The sequence below is a fragment of the Scyliorhinus torazame genome, chromosome 6 (genome assembly GCF_047496885.1).
Source record: "Scyliorhinus torazame isolate Kashiwa2021f chromosome 6, sScyTor2.1, whole genome shotgun sequence".
In the NCBI taxonomy this organism is placed as follows: domain Eukaryota; kingdom Metazoa; phylum Chordata; class Chondrichthyes; order Carcharhiniformes; family Scyliorhinidae; genus Scyliorhinus; species Scyliorhinus torazame.
This window is the reverse complement of record NC_092712.1, coordinates 277,041,236-277,058,753: the sequence shown is the minus strand read 5'-3', so window position 1 is coordinate 277,058,753 and position 17,518 is coordinate 277,041,236. Positions and strand designations below refer to the sequence as shown.

General features: G+C 46.1%; 1 protein-coding gene across 1 annotated transcript in view; it reads left to right on the top strand.

The window, feature by feature from the left end:
- Positions 1-17,518, top strand: part of LOC140425441 (dyslexia-associated protein KIAA0319-like) — a 179,039-nt gene that overhangs the window by 62,433 nt on the left and 99,088 nt on the right. Inside the window, exon 5 of the mRNA XM_072509716.1 lies at positions 11,721-11,819. Coding sequence (XP_072365817.1) covers positions 11,721-11,819 — 99 coding nt within the window. The remainder of the gene's footprint in view (positions 1-11,720; positions 11,820-17,518) is intronic.

Below are 17,518 nucleotides of genomic sequence, written 5' to 3'. Positions count from 1 at the left end.
TAAATGGCCTATTGAGTTAGTGGTGTAATTATGCTGCACTAAGAGTACTGTGCTTTCTTATTACTTAGTCTCAATGAGACTGGGACGTGCTGATGCAGTAAAGAGTAACTGCGGTAAAATTTTCATTGTACACTGTGTCAAAGAGGGCCCAGTTGGCCAATAATGGAGAGCACAAGATTTTGTTTCATGCAAGAAGAAAAGCAACAACTTGCATTCATATAGCACCTTTAACATAATACAACATCTGAAGCAGCTTCGCAAGAGTGTTAAAGAAAATTTGATACTGAGCTAGAAATGTTTAGACAGGTAACCAAAAGCGTGGTCAAAGCGGTTTTAAGGAACATCTTAGAGGAGAGGTAGAGAGAGAGGTTACAGAGGGAATTCCAGAGTTTAGGACCTAGGCAGATGAAAGTACAGTAGTGGAGTGAGTAACAGGAGGATGCACAAGAGAGCAGAATTGGATGAATGCAGAAACCTGGGGAGAGTTTTAGGGCTGGAGGAAGTTACAGAGCTAGGGAAGAGCAAGGCCACATATGGTGTCGCAATGTGCTGGACCCTGGAATGAAGGCAAATCCAAGTTTTGTCCAACTTTATTAAGATTGTAACCTTTAATCTTTTCAGTAGAGTGGGGGTTGGTCTCAGTTTGGAGGAATGGTGTAAGAATAATTGTCAGCCTGTATTGGTTGTGGCGGCACGGTAGGAGAGTGATTAGCACTGTCGCTTCACGGCTCCAGGGTCCCAGGCTCAATTACCGGCTTGGGTAACTGTCTGTGCGGAGTCTGCACGTTCTCCCAGTGCCTGCGTGAGTTTCCTCCGGGTGCTCCGGTTTCCTCCCACAGTCCAAAGATGTGCGGGTTAGGTGGATTGGCCATACTAAATTGCCCTTAGTGTCCAAAGAAAGTTAGGTGAGGTTACGGAGATAGGGTGGAGGTGTGGGCTTAGGTGGGGTGCTCTTTCTAAGGGCCAGTGCAGACAAATTTCTGCACTGTAAATTCTACGATTCTTAAATTCTACGATTCTATGATTTGTGAACCACGCCAGCAATGCATGGTAGCAGAGAGTGTTGTGGTTTCAAGTTCTATTCCAAAGACTACTTATGTGTGTATTTTGGGTGCATAGGGAGGAATTCTCTCAATCAATCCGTGGCGTGCGGGTGCAGTGAGTCTGGTGGGAGTCCAAAGGTTGGTGTAAATACACGTTGCAATTCTCCCAGAGGCCAGTTGCTCTTCCTGCTGGCAGCCATTTGCATTTCATGAATGCTCATTAAAACAGCTGCCAGCATCCTGTCGGGCCTTTCAACCATGCGTCCCGCCAGCGGAAATGTACGCGATGTCAAACCTGATTGCTAATGAGTGGCCTGCACAAGGCGGTCCTCAATTCACCAATGGGGTTGAGTCAAACAACTTTGTACCATAGTGCTGCCCTCCTTCTGATGGGCTGTTCTATCTGCTGGGGAAGACCAGTTCCTGCCTCCATTGCCATGCCGAGCCGGTCCTGATGGACAGCACCGTGCTGCTGGACCTAGGGACCCTCCTGAGTCTCCAAGTCAGATCAGGACTGGGGCTGGGGAGTACAGGGGTCTCTATGCCCCCGGTACCACGTAGCAGTGTCTTATCTGGACAGGACAGCACTGCAGGACTCATGCAAAGGTCTGAAGTTTGGCCGGGGTGGAGTGCAAGGTGAGACCAGGGTTTGAGCAAGGTGTGACCTAACGAAGATAAGAGGGACAATTTGGAAGGCTGGCTGTGTAAGGAGTTGGGGGAGAGGGACTGGGCGGTTGTGAGGACTCATGATGGCACGTAGAGGGACAAGGGGGTGGATGAAGAATTGAAGGCAGAGGGGACACCGAGGGAAGGGAAGTTGGGCCCCGACAAGGCTGCGTGAGAAGCTCACAAATAAGGAGGTCAAAGAAATACCACCCCCTTCACTGAAAGGGGATGGAAGACTCCAGAGAAGATGTGTAGAGGTCCAAGTTGGGCATGAGTGCCTCGCAGCTGATGGGCTCGGGGGAGGGTTGTTGAATCGAGGAACAGACTTCTTTTTGAGGCTGCTAGCCTTTTCCTCTGGCCTGCTGACATTTTGCCCAGACCAGTGAAGACAGGTGGGCTGGAGAGAATTATATGAGTGTGCTGGACTGGTATTTAAATATGGTGTTGAGACCTTCGAATCCGTCAGCTGAGGGCGGCTGGCTGAATTAGCTGCTGACCTTCCAGGAGAGCCAGAGGGGAACTTGCCTGTGCATAATTAATGAGGTTCCAAGTGCAGAATCTGGCTGGGGCTCCAGCTATTCTGGTCGTGGGACGTGTGCTGCCAGACAATTAGACTCAAAATGCGAGAACTCCGCCTGAAATCTCAGTTGATATTCCAGTGCAGTACTGAGGGTGTGCCACACGGTCAGAAGTGCCATCATTTGAATGAGATGCTAAAGAAAGATCCTGCTTGTCCTCCTGGGCAGATGTAAAGGATCCTACAGTACTATTTAGAAGAAGAGCAGGTGAGTTCCTCCTGCTATCCTGGCCAATATTTAACTTTCAACCAGCATTGGGAAAAAAAAACACCTGGTCATTATCACACTGCTGTTTGTGCAAGCATTGTCTGCTGCGATTCCTACTTTACATCAGTGGCTACATTTCAAAAATATTTAATTAACTAAAGGGCTTTGGCATGCCCTGAGACCATGAAGGGTGCAATAGAAACACAAGTCTTTTTGTTACTTGCAACAAGGTGGACTAGAAACAGATCTGAACACTGTCACATTTGTTATTGTTACATCATTGGCTGCCCTGCCACTGCATTTACCAAAATTAGACTGCTAAAACAGAAATAAGGGAAAGTATGTCATTGCTTGGCTTGCTTGTGCAAAATGTTCATTATACTTTTCGAGTGGTTGGAGATAATATTGTTGTTATAGTGCTTAAAAAAATGACATATTAAAAATGTCGCTTGACTGTAGAAGATGAAAGGTATAAGTCTAGCAGTGGAATTCTCCATTGGCGGGATCCTCCAGTCCAACGGCAGTGCCACCCACGCCCGCAGGTTTCCCGACAGCATGGGGTGGCCACAATGGGGAACCCCATTGGCCGGCTGTGGGAATGGGGAATCCTGCTGCCAGCATGGGGCATGCCGTGCCAGAAAACATGGCTGGCAGACTAGAGAATCCCACCCTAGAGCTCCCCTTTGAACCTAGTGTCAAGCTGTGTTGAACCAATAAAATGCGGCAGTATGACCAAGCATTGCAATATGGCATTGAAAGGGGAACATTTTGAAAGCTAACCTTCAGAAGTAGTACATGAACAGGTTTCTACAAAGACTCAGTCGGTCTGGGGGCATCTGTAAGGAGAGAGAAACAGATTTAAAGTTTCGCGTCTTTTGTCTCTTCATCAGAACTTCTGACAAAGAGCCAAAGGACTCAAAATATTAACTCTGCTTTCTGCTGCGTTTTTCTGGCTCCTCTGTTCTTGTCCAGCATCTGCAGAAAGTTGCTTAACTTGGAAGTAGTACTTCACTGAGATGTATACCAATCAAATGAACTGATTTTCTAGGGAGTCATTGGAAGCAGTTAATATTGGTTCATTCAAATGAAAGTTAAGACATTTTCTGAAATAAACCTTACATTTTGGGATATAGTTTGTATGAAATATTTGAGACATGAAATATGGTGAGTGCAGCTCTCTACAGCGTGTCTCACGTCTGGGCCTGTTGTAGATTAACTAATGGAGTTCATAGAACTGTATAATCCCTGTTCTGCACCAACCCTCTGAAAGAGCACCCTACCCAGGCCCAGTCCCTTGCCCTATCCCCGTAACCCTATATAACATTTGGACACCAAGGGCAATTTAGCAAGGACAATCCACCTAACCTGCACACCATTGGACTGTGGGAGGAAACCGGAGCACCTGGAGGAAATGCATGCTGAATGTGGTCCGAGGGCGGAATCGAGCCTGGGTCCCTGGCTCTGTTAGGCAGCAGTGCGAACAACTGTACCGTCATTTGATTGTTATGATCAGTCACCAACTCCATTATATTCATATCTTGCAATTATTAAGATGGTAGAAGGCCAACTAGGTGGATTTTGGTCCTTTTCTGTCAGGCAGTTCCTATGTTTTTAGGTAAAACTGTCACACAAAAAATCTCTTCCTGAAAACCTGCCAGTCAGAAATCCCACCTGCTGCAGGTAAATGGGGCAGACGCGTGTGGCTAATCATGCCCCCAACTTCAGCTGCAAACCTGACTTTAAATCCTGCCACAATAATGGTGGTATGAGAAGCAGGTATCTCTGGTCTCAAAGAGGATGATTTCCTTACAGAAGTATGCACTAACTTTGTGCACACTGTTGTGGAACTTAGCTTAAAATTTCTTAAATGGGAATCGATCTGTTTTATGCTATGATAATATAGAAAAGCCTTGGTTATTTGAGTGTGAAATCATCAAGGATAGATTTACCTGCACATCAATAATCACTCCACAGGATTTACAGGCCCAAAAGATCATTATTTGATTTTTCTGTTCCTCACTGATGTGCAGGTTAGGTGGATTGGTCATTCTAAATTGCCCTTAGTGTCCAAAAAGGTTAGGAGGGGTTATTGGGTTATGGGGATTGGGTGGAAGTGAGGGCTTAAGTGGGTCGGAGAAGACGCGATGGGCCGAATGGCCTCCTTCTGCACTGTATGTTCTATGTTCACTGTCTCAAAAAGCTGGACTTCCCCAAGGAGACTCTTGGCCAGTTAACTTTTAGTCATAAATGGGTAGTAGACAGTAGATAGTTCTGACAATACGTTGAAGCGAAGATTCAAGGATTTGTCTGGTGACCTTGATAGATATTATGGTCAAGCTTTGGATTCCAAGGTTCATGAAATCCCCATGCTCACCGAGAAATGTATTTTCCGATGTGTGGGTGGCTCTGACAAGTGCTTGGGCAGATGAGGAACCATGGCAGGAAAGGTGGGGATAGTCCATCAGCTGTGGATCTTGGTGGCCTTGATTTTCCTTGTTGCGACCAGGTCAGGAGGAATGGGTTGAGTCCCCTAAAATTCAGCCCGATTTGTTGGTCGCAATAAGGGTTTTTAAATTTGTTTTACCCGTAAATGCCTCTTTTAAATTCAAGTGTATTTATTTGTGAATAAGGAGGCAATCAAATTAGGTTTTATTGAGTCAAATAAAAAGTACATTTATTAGTTATTATAGCCGAGAAAAAACAATAAAGGAGCGACAACACACGGACACAGTTATCAAAAGTAAGAAAGTTAGAGGACAATAAAAGAAAAAAAGAATATATGATTAAGTCCTTTGCCCTTTATTGAATTTTCTGGCTGTTTGAAATTAGGTGGTTTCTTGTACAATTCTGGAGTTGACTTTGTTCAGGTGTGCACTCTGTTGAATGTACCCTTTTTGCTTCGAGAGGGAGAGATCTTGTGCTTTTCCAGCAGTGTTTAGATGACTCATTTATTTTCCTTGTGGTTGTCCTTTTAAATTCTGCTTGGCAGAAATGATTTTCAAAACTCCTCTCTGTATATTCCCAGAAGATTAGCATATCTTGCATTCGTTGTTGTGTACCATGCAATCCCATTTTCTGATCTTTTCATCTCCGAGCCCTTTGACACATTTCAAGATATAAATCAACAGGAGGTGGGTGTTATTTCATCCTCTACAGGGGTTTTGAAAGTCTGATGGGTATCTGATCAAAACCCAACACTTTATATCTTTAATGCTTTTCTTTCAAGAGTGTCCTGTTTGAAATGGACCTTTATACCCCACCCCCAGGTGTGACATTCCATATAAAGGTCTGCTGTGAAATTCACAGACTTTCTACCAAAGTGGTCAACTTAACAATATCAGCCATCAGGTGACTCATTGCAAACATTTTTGATCAGTGCCTTTTCTTGTATTTTAAAAAACAGGTCTTCTTTAAATAGCTAACTTTGCCTATGGCAGCTGCTGAAGCTGTAGATAGTTCTCACTCAGTCACAGATTTTTCCTTGGTGACATTCTGTGTGGCAGGTGTCTTTCTCCAACTCCTGTCTAGAATTTAATTAACCAAGATGCTTGATCAATAATGTAAAGTCTTCCCTGACTTGAAGGAATCATGGCCAAGTGGGTCAGATTGTAGACTAAAGCGTGATTGGAAGCAAATGTGAATATGAAAATAATTGTTAATAATTTGCTATTCAGCAGTGGCGAGGCATATGTGAGGATAGTTATTTTATGCAAAATGTGTTCAATGGTCGTCATTCACAGCAGAAGCCACAGACTAATTAATTATTTGCTGATTGTTTCACAGAAGACATTACTTTTCCATTAATGTTTGTTTTTAATAGGCCCAGCAAACCAATACACCACAGTCAGTGTTGTAGCTTGGTGATCATAAGGTTTGTTTTGTATTAAATCATTGTTTTATGCTGAATTGTTGATTCGGGCAAAGTGCTTTGGGTAGCTCTCAAACGGCAGCAGAAATATAGCTGAAATATTGGAAGATTCATTGTAGACCAGCGTGATCAGAATTGGCGATTTTCTTAAAGGGCTGGGATTCCTAGCTCCACTGGATTAAATACTAATTTATGGAGAACCCCCATCTCAAAAACAAACAGCATAAAGAAGCCCCCAAATAACTGGCATTTTTGAGCACTTAGAAAGATTAAATGTTCACTGGGCTGTTCCTTGAGTGCATATTTAATGGCACTCAAAATCAGATACAAAAAAAAAGATAATTTCCAGTAAATTTTCTTGTAGTTTCTATCTGAAATTTGAAATTGGGGTCCCACGTAAAATCACACCACAGAGAAGGAGGCCATTTGGCCCATTGTATTTGTCTGCTTACTTTTAAGGAACATTCCCATTCATCCTACTCCTTTCGCCACAGCCCTGGTGTTGGCCCTCCAACCCAAGTTGCATATTTAAAGGTGGACTGGTGGCTCACAAGATCTCAGGTCCACCTGCAAATGTATCAGGTGGATCCTGTATATCAATGAACAACTGAGGTACCTACTTTCCCTGCCCCTACACTTGGATTTTCAGTTGTTGCTCCTTGTTTTTTAGGCTGAAAAGTGGGAACCAACGTTTGAAAATTTCCCCCACTAGGTTTGCAAGGCGGTAATATCTTCATCATTTGCCCTGCGCAAAGGACGTATCAACTGGACGGGAGGCAAAGTCTTCAGATGGTGGTAGAGATAGTGTTTATTATGGGGTGTCACAAATGATCCCTATGCCATCAGGCTTCTCCGCATCACCTCAAAGCCAACATGCAAAGCAAGAATTGGCATCAATCAATGTTCAGGGACTATCCGTACATGGACATTTCACTGTGTCAATCATGTAAAGAATTCCCCGTGTCCAATGTTGCAGAGTGGAAAAGGGGTGGAGTCAGGGGAAAGGGTGACAATTTCATGATGGGCCAGGATGAAGGATTCCAATTTTAAAGGACCACATTGATGAAGGTAATTGACTGCAAACAGTGGCATTACCACTTTTGTCAAAGTGCCAATTTTGAAAATGACATAAATAAATACAGGCATGTAATACTTTAGCAGCACTGTTTATAGAAGCTTGGGTGTTAAGTTTTAAAATGAAAACAAAAACATGGATCAGCAACCTACAACTTGAGGAGAAATTGCCACGGTGATAAATCTCCTAATTGAGGTTGATTAGTACAGCTTCTGGCCTCACTTCAATCTGTAGAATTTAGATGACATTTTTAATTTTGCCAATCAAAAACAAGTCTCTGCACACTTTGGTCCGACAGCAGTGTATTGATGCTGCGTCACATAGAAACTGGAACATCCAAGCTGTTGTCACATTGACAAGCTCTGTGGTATAAGTGCCTTAGGCTCAGAGCTCTAATCAGATGGTAATTTTAAGCGTTCATGGTAACTTCACTGTCAACAATACCGTTGCTCTCAAGGTACTTAATCTTAATATTAGATCAAAATAATTTCACACTTACTTGATGCACTGTAGTGAAAAATATGCAGCAAGTCACGTTGTTAATTCAATCTGAATTCAAGGGCGGAGCGTGTTGCCCAGCCAGGTCACCGCAATTCTCAATCCCTAAATCACCATTCCTCTACCAGTGAGTGTCTCGGCATCTGTGGGTTTGTCTTTGTTTCCCTATGAAGAAAATGTTTAAGTTGTATATGTCTTAATTCATTTCCTTTGGGCAGTTGAAACCTCTCCGTAAGTTCTTCCAGTATTGCTCGTCCATTATTTGTGCATAAGTCGCTAACAGTCAATGTCCCCTCATCCTGACTCCACCTTTTAAAGTGACGTCCATTATTGCTGGCGTGAACCTGTGGTTGTTACAGATGGGGGCCATGGTGGACATTTTGGTCAGGCTGAAGTGTTGCCTCAATTGGTACGATGTCCGGAGTGTAGATACCAGCAGTGGGCTTTTTGAGTGTTCGGTTGGTGGGGATGGGAGCACTGTCATAACTAGGGCTCGGAGGGATATTCCTGTGCCGGAACTCTCCTCCATCTTTACCCACTCTGCTTCTGGCTCCTTTACCCATCCCCTCACTGTCTCTGCTGTGGCCGCCCAGTGGTTGAATTGTAGGTTTGAGAGGACCAGGCTGCCCATGTATCTTTTCCTTTGAAGAATCCTTTTTGCCCCGCTCCCTTTTTGTTCAAGGTGGCCCAGGTGTGACCCACATGATTAGTTTGATGGGTGGAAGATGGTGTGAACTGTGAGCTGAACTACCTGAACATTGGATGTTGTTGTCATTGTACGGAGCTCTGATTTTGAGAGTGAGCCTAATCATGTCCAAAGTATCTTTGATTGACTGAGAAGGGTCTTGAAGAATTAAAGCCGTTGGGTGAATTTTGAGGTGTCCTAAAATGTGGAGCTAATGGTCTGCCATCCCCTTGCTGCCATTGTTGCTGCCACGGTAATATTTCAATGAGGCCTACCACTTCAGTGGACTGCCCAGTTAAAAGGCTAATTGATGTCCTATGATCTGCTTAGGACCCTAATTGCCACGTTTTGGCCAATGTGTTGTTGCACATGTTCCAACCAGTATTTAATGGTCAACCAGGGGGAATTTTGAGGGTGAATTCCTCTTCTTGTTTATACAGTTGAGGAGCAGGAATGTGAAAGAACCCATAGTGCAATTCATCATCTCATGGCCATTGCAAAAATTGGCCTCGTGTGTTTACCTGAATAATAACAGTCAGTGCACTTCCACATAATTAATTTGGCAATGAGATGCTTTGACACATGAAAATGATTAAATAAATGCAGTGTTGGTCTGTTATTGCTCCCCACCAGCCAGGCAGATTTGTGCGTGCTCTCCAACATCTTGCACACCCTTTACACTGTGCATGATTTATGTTTTGTAATTAGAGAATGCCTATTAATGGAACGCTTGCTTTGACCTCTTTATCCTTCCCTCTTAATCTCTCCTTGTCTATATATTCATCTCCACTCACACGGCTGAGTTATCAGGACATTTAACGAGACTGTTGATGCCATACTCTTGAACGATAGGTGGTAAACGTTAAAGATGGACTCAATGTATCTGTGTTTGCAGAGAGCTGACTCATCCATAAGACCATAAGCCATAGGAGCAGAATTAGGCCCATCGAGTCTGCTCCACCATTCAATCATGGCTGATATGTTTCTCATCCCCATTCTCCTGCTTTTTCCCCATGACCCCTGATCCCCTTATTAATCAAGAACCTATCTCTGTCTTAAAGACACTCAGTGATTTGGCCTCCACAGCCTTTTGTGGCAAAAAGTTCCACAGATTCACCACCCTCTGGCTGAAAAAATCCCTCCTCATCTCTATTTTAAAGGATTGTCCCTTTAGTCTGAGATTGTGTCCTCTGTAGAGGGACAGGTAGTATTGAGGAAGTGGGTGGGCTGCAGAAGGACGTGGACAGGCTGGGAGAGTGGGCAAAGAAGTGCAGATGGAATACAATGTGGAAAAGTGTGAGGTTATGCATTTTGGAAGGAGGAATGGAGGCATAGACTATTTTCTAAATGGGGAAATGCTTAGGAAATCAGAAGCACAAAGGGACTTGGGAGTCCATGTTCACGATTCTCTTAAGATTAGCGTGCAGGTTAAGTCGGCAGTTAGAAAGGCAAATGCAATGTTAGCATTCATGTCAAGAGGGCTAGAATACAAGAGCAGGGATGTACTTCTGAGGCTGCATGAGGCTCTGGTCAGACCCCATTTGGAGTAATGTGAGCAGTTTTGGGCCCCGTATCTGAGGAAGGATGTGCTGGCCTTGGAAAGGGTCCAGAGGAGGTTCACAAGAATGATCCCTGGAATGAAGAGTTTGTCGTACAAGGAACGGTTGAGGACTCTGGGTCTGTACTCATTGGAGTTCAGAAGAATGAGTGGAGTTCTTAGTGAAACTTGCAGGTACTGAGAGGTCTGGATAGAGTGGATGTGGAGAGGACGTTTCCATGTGTAGGAAAAACTAGAACTTTCTGCATGTGTTTGCCAAGTGCATATAACAGCACTGTGGTGGATTTTTAAAAAAAAACCAACCTGTTTGCAAAATTTGTAGAAAGTACAGTTTGCAAGAAAGCCCAACACATGGGAGAAGAATATTGCATTCAAACCTGGCCCAGGAAGATTATACCACCTACGATGGATGCTAGATTATTCTTGAAAGGAATAAAACCAATATTTCAGACAGTCGGGTGAAATGCTTATTTTGATGAATAACTGAAGATGGACCCATTTTATATGTTGCTAACAGCTTGTTAATCAAATCATTTTCTCAGAAATTGGTTATTTCAAAGGTGGCATTTTTAGAATTTTGTTGAAGGGTTGCTAATAATGGAGGTGAAAGAGGAATCTTATCCCCTCGTTTTACCAATTATTATCTGAATGACTGCAAAGATTGTCTGGCTTAAAAAAACCATGGCCTAGATTCTCCGATTTGGAGACTGTCCCCACGACGGCGTGGGAATGGTGACATTTTATGCCAGGAAAACTGGCGCAAAATGGCCACCGATTCCCTGTTTTGCTGGGGTCTAGCAGGAAGGCAGCGTAGAGCACCTGACTCTAGCTACCGATATGGCCTGGAGAATTGCCTGGTCCGTGGCCGTGCATGCGCACTGTGGCTGCCTGCAGCGGCCGCGCCGTGTGTCATGGCAGATGCCGCTCGCGGACCCGGACCGCCCCACCATAGTGCCCCCAGCCCCGAATAATGTCCGCTGTACCCACGGATCGGCCCTTCCCCGACTGTGGCGGCGCTGGACTGAGTCCGCAGCCGCCACGCTGAGTTCCCGACGGGTGAGACCATGAGAGACCCACACCTTTGCGAACTCGGCCCGTCTGGGCTGGTATATATCCTCCATGGTCGCCACCGGAAGTCATGTTAACATATATTTATAGACACGAGTGCAGACTCCATTCCTCAGGCTTTGTTTACAAACAACGTTTCACACAAAGCTCATGATATTACTTTGAAGGCCGCACTTCAGAAGTACTTTGCCTGTTAAAGCACTTTGCATGTTATGCAGTCTTGAAAGATGCTATATAAATTTGACTCTTATATTGATGTATCCTGATTATCTTTCAGTGCTGTGTATAAAATTTGGTCAAATGCAGGTAGTTAGGGACTTGCCCAATTATCGAATTTACTATTCACTGATTCACAAATATCGTCGTGAATAGTTGAGACACTGTTAAATGGATGAAATGGTGGTAGCTGGCACTTTTATTAGTTACGTTTGCTGAACAAGTTTCTATTCTTTCTTTCTCTCTTTTTCCCCACAGTAAAGGAACTGGTTGTATCAGCTGGAAGTAATATAATGATCACTCAACCCAAAAATTCTGTGGAGCTGAATACCTTTGTGGTCCCTACACCATCTGCAGGTGAGGTCTGCAATGCAATGTGTTTCTACATTGTGTACTTGGAACAGTCAACATTTCACCTATTTCAGGCATTTGATGGCTCTTGCATATATTGTGTGCCCCCTCCGATCTGTGTATTGTGAATGAAGGAAAGTTAAGTTACATCCCAATGTGGCCGAGCACCACGGCCTGGATTCTACCAAAATGGGACTATGTCCCCACCCAGGTGTAAAAACGCTGGAGTTTTACTCTGGAGATTCCTGGGAACAAGTACATCTAATTAACAGCTCTGCAGGGGGCTAGCAGGGACCCAAAGTAATTCACGCAGCTGTAGCTACGGATACGGACCCCCGCACTTCCGGTTCTGAGTCCGCACATGTGCACGGCGGTGGCCTCCAGCGGCCGCGCAGAGCACCAAGGCAGACTCGGACCGCAGGAGGCAGATACAAAAATTCGAGCCCCCCGATCGGCCGTGCCCCCCGAGCATCTGAACTTGCGGATCTAAACCCCGGCCGCATATAAGGCCCCCTCCCCCACAGCCAGAGCAGCCGCGGACTGAGTCCGCAGCCGCCACGCCAGCATCCCAACCAGCAATACCAGGTTAGTTCCGCGCCATCGGGAACACGGCCAGTCGGGAGCGGAGGATCGCTGGGCAGGCCTGTCAATGGGCCCCCAGCCGCGTGGTGTACTCCGCGATCATGCCGATTCTCAGTCCCGGGGAATTGTCGGACTGGCGCCGGGTCCGATTTCGGCATGACATTTGATTCTCCGCCCCCTGCGGAGAATCCAGCCCCATATGTTTGGCGATAAAGATGATGGAAGCAGATTTGTTTGATAGGGGCAGTAACCACATGTTTTTCATACATACATTAGATCTATGAAAGATGTGCAGGAGGCATATAATTAGTGGAAGCTTTCTTGTGCTCCCCATTATTTTTGTGATATCTTTTAATACCACCCAAAAGACTGTAAAAACAAAATCATAGAATCCCTACAGTGCAGAAGGAGCCATGCAGCCCACCGGGACTGCACCAACCCTCTGAAAGAGGACTCTACCCTCACAACCCCATAATCCCACCTAACCTTTTGGACACAAAGGGGAAATTTAACATGGCCAATCCACCTAATCTGCACATCTTTGGACTGTGGGAGGAAACCGGAACATCCGGAGGAAACCCACGCAGACACGGGGAGAATGTGCAAACTCCATACAGATAGTCACCCAAGGTCGGAATCGAACCCGGGTCCCTGGAGCTTTGAGGCAGCAGTGGTAACCACTGTGCCACCCTGCCGCCCACTGTTGTAAGGTTGCATCCGACAGCTTTGAAACTTGGGCCTAGATTTTCTGCTGCGATTTCTGCAGTGTGGCTCATTGTCACAAGCGTAGCCAGTCAAATAGCTCCACTTTTCTGTCCAAGCGCTTTCATTATCAGTATCTTAAAACCGGATCACCTTGAATAGGGCTATTCAAGTAATTTCCCCACAAAAATGAATACCATATATAAATACGACAAAATTATTGACGTTTTATTTTGAGGGCCATGAAGAGTTTGTAGAGCCAAACAGAAAATAACTTTATTTAAAACAATATGTACACAGTAGCAGTAGTTCACTACTGCTTCCTACTCTAGCTGGTACCACACTGGCCAGCTCTATTTATACAGCTGCAACTACGAGTGATTGCCCCCCCCCCTCATTGGGGGAGCTCATATTCCCTAAGAACCATGGGGTAACCATTGTCCCCAACCAAAAGGATCCGGGCAGGTTATAACATTTTAATTCCAAATTAATATTTAATCTTAAGTTTTTGATGCTGCAAATGCCAGCACTGCAAATCCTGCATTGAACATTGAATGGGTGGGCCATTTTTGAGAGTCAGAAATTTCAGGTCCCTGAAGTATGAATGGTGTTGCGTACAAATGCAGAAGCACAGCTGAGCCAGAAAACCATTGTATGAAGTTAAGAAACATGGGTAGGGGCTGGTGCAAGCCATGATTTCCTTTCTACCAGGAACTGGACGATAATGAAGAGTTCCATTACCTCTCCCTCCACTATGCTTAAGGCTCTGATACCCTTGTCTCAGCTGTGGCACAGTTGGCACAGTCACACCTCTACGTTACAAGGTTTTGGGTTCAATTCCCGCTGCAGAGACGTGAGCACATAATCTGTGATGACCCTCCCATGCAGTACTGAAGGAGCCCTCCACGGTAGGAGGTATAGTCTTTTGGATGAGAAGTCAAACCAAGGTCCCATCTGCCCTTTCCGGTGGGTGCAAGATCCCATGGCACTATTTGTCATGATATGCAAACATGCAGCTAATGAATACATAGAGTAGGACATGACCAATGAGCAGTCAGGACACTTGGGGTGGTATCTCACTATAAAAGGGATGAGGCACTCACCCCCCCTCTTTCCACAGACCAACATCTACAGAGTGAGAAAGGGTGTATCCTCAGCATCACACCCCAGCACGTGGCTTAGAGCAAGGCTGGTTCAGTTAGACTGAGTTACTACATTTAGAGTAGCAGAGAGTCGAACTCATTGAGAACTGTGCTAATAGTTCAATAAAACACATTGAACTCACTTCAAAGTCTGGAGCACCTTTTACTCAAAACTGCATCAAATGGCAGCTTGTGTTATTCCAAATTACATAACACAACATGATACCAGGAGTCTGTTCAATCTAGTTAGCTCAACTCAGCAAGATCCGTGACGATCTTGTATGCCGGCACAATGGAAAAGATTCCGGCTCCTCACCAGCTCAGGACCTCCGGCAATCTCAGTGCCGACTGGCGGACATTCAAGTAGAAATTTCAACTTTACGTCGAAGCATCAGACCTCAATGGTGCATCTGATGCAAGGAAGATAGCTTTTCTCCTCACCACAGCGGGTGATCACGCCTTGGAAATATTCAACTCCTTTCACTTCGCTGAAGACCAGGACAAGAGAAAGTTTCAGACCATCCTGGACAGGTTTGACAGCCTCTGTGAGGTGGACACCAATTAAATCTTGGAGCGCTACATATTCAAGCAGTGATTGCAAAGTAAAGACGAATCCTTCATCTCATATTTAACTAACCTTAGACTGCTAGCGCAATCCTGCAACTTCGGTGACATCACTCACTCCATGATCAGAGACCAAATCATTTTTGGAGTTCACTCTGATCCTCTGAGAGCAGTTACTGAAGATCAAGCATATGACCCTGCCAGTCACGATTGAAACATGCACAGTGCATGAGCACGCTAAAAATCGCTATTCCCAGTACAAAACGGCAGAAAATGATAAACTAGCCTCCCACAAGGCGGAGAGTGTACAGGCCATCTCCCGGATGCAGCGCCTCAACATTGACGAAAGCTGCCATTTCGTGCGCTCTTCCCGAGGCCCGACGCATGTGCAATGCGAACGGGATAACGAAGCGGCCGAAACCCGCACTGCGCAGGTACAGACGTCTGAGAATCCCACTGCGCATGTGCAACTCGGAGCGTCAGGACGTCGACGTCATGACGTGTTCGAACTGTGGCACCGCCCATTTAAAGCAACACTGCCCTGCAAGAGGCAGATGCTGTTTAAACTGTGGGAAGCCAGGCCACTATGCAGCCCTGTGCAGATCTGCACCACCAGTCAGGAGCCAGCGCTCCCAATTCCGATGAGGGCGCATCCGGAGTGTGCAACAACGCCTACAGGATTCTGATCCCGGCAGTGCAATGGGTCCAGATGATGAATGCCTGGACAACGCCTACCGTGTGGGCATTATTACAAAGTATGAATATGCCACACCAGGCACATCGCAAGTCCAGTCAATCCTAGCTGTGGATTTCGAGGACGAATGGCGAGCAGTGATGAAGGTCAACCACTGCCCCATCCAGTTCAAGCTGGACACAGGTGCCTCTGCCAACCTCCTCTCACAGGCAGACTTCAGACGCAATAAGAAGCCCCCCATGGTCCTTCCAGCTGCCTGCAAGTTCCTGGATTACAACGGGAATGCCATCACGGCACTGGGATCCTGCCATCTGCATGGATCCAACCGACACACACAAGTACGGTTACGCTTTGAAATTGATAAGCCGGACAGGGCATCCCTACTAGGTGCGCACGCCTGCAAGCAGCTGAACCTCATTCACAGGGTTTACACCACAATATCCTCCCATGTGGATCTTCGGGCCGGCATCGACGACATCCTCGCCCAATATCCAGATGTGTTCAACGGGATGGGCACGCTGCCGTATCGATACAAGATTCTGCTACAGCCTGATGCCAAGCCAGTGGTCCACGCACCACGACGTGTCCCTGCTCCACTGAGAGAGCGCCTGAAGACACAGCTCGAGGATCTTCAGCAAAAAGGCATCATATCCAAGGTCACCGAACCGACTGACTGGGTCAGCTCGATGGTGTGCGTAAAGAAGCATTCGGGGGACCTGCGCATCTGCATTGATCCCAAGGATCTCAATAAGAATATCATGCGGGAACACTACCTCATCCCGAAGCGGGAGGAACTCACGAGTGAGATGGCACATGTGCGTTTCTTCACCAAATTGGATGCATCACAGGGATTTTGGCAAATCCAGCTGGAAGAGTCCAGCAGAAGGCTCTGCACCTTCAACACACCTTTTGGCAGATACTGCTACAATCGCATGCCATTTGGCATCATCTCGACATCGGAGATATTCCACCGCATCATGGAGCAGATGATGGAAGGCATTGAAGGGGTTCGTGTGTACGTGGACGACATCAACATATGGTCCACGACCCCTGAAGAACATGTGTCCAGTCTCCAGAAGATATTCCACCGTGTACATGCCAACGGCCTAAAGTTAAACAGGTCCAAATGTTGTTTTGGCACATCGACGCTCAAGTTCCTAGGCGACCAGATGTCACAGCATGGTGTGCGCCCGGACACAGACAAAATCAAGGCCATCGAGGCGATGAAGGTCCCTGAGGACAAAAAGGCGGTGATGCACTTCTTGGGTATGGTCAATTTTCTGGGCAAGTTCATTCCAAACATGGCCACATACACTACGCAACCTGGTGAAAAAGTCAACTGCCTTTGAGTGGAAGGCGGCACACCAGACAGAGTGGCTGGAGCTGAAAGCCAAGCGCACCACTGCACCAGTCCTGGCATTCTTCGACCCGGACCGGGAGACAAAGATATCCACAGATACGAGTCAGGATGGCATCGGTGCGGTGTTGCTTCAACGAGATGACACATCATCCTGGGCACCAGTAGCCTACGCATCAAGGGCGATGACGCCCACTGAAACCAGATATGCACAGATTGAGAAGGAGTGCTTGGGTCTTCTCACCGGTATCCTCAAATTTCATGATTATGTCTACGGCCTGCCGACATTCACTGTCGAGACAGATCTTAGGCCTCTGGTCCACATCATCCACAAGGACCTGAACGACATGATGCCTCGGTTGCAGAGAATCCTGCTTAAACCGAGGAGGTATGACTTCAACTTGGTGTACACACCTGGCAAGGAGCTCATCATCGCTGATGCATTTTCCCGCTCCAGTGAGCCGCTGGAGATCATCCAGCACATCGAATCGCAGGTGCAGCTGTGTGCTCGCATTCTCCCGGCACCAGATGAGAAGGTAGTTCTCATCCGTGCTGAGACAGCCAAAGACCCCCTCTTGCAGTGCATCATCCACAACCTCACCAATGGCTGGCAGAAAGGGCAGTGCCCACAATTTTACAATGTGAAGGACGACCTGACGGTGAT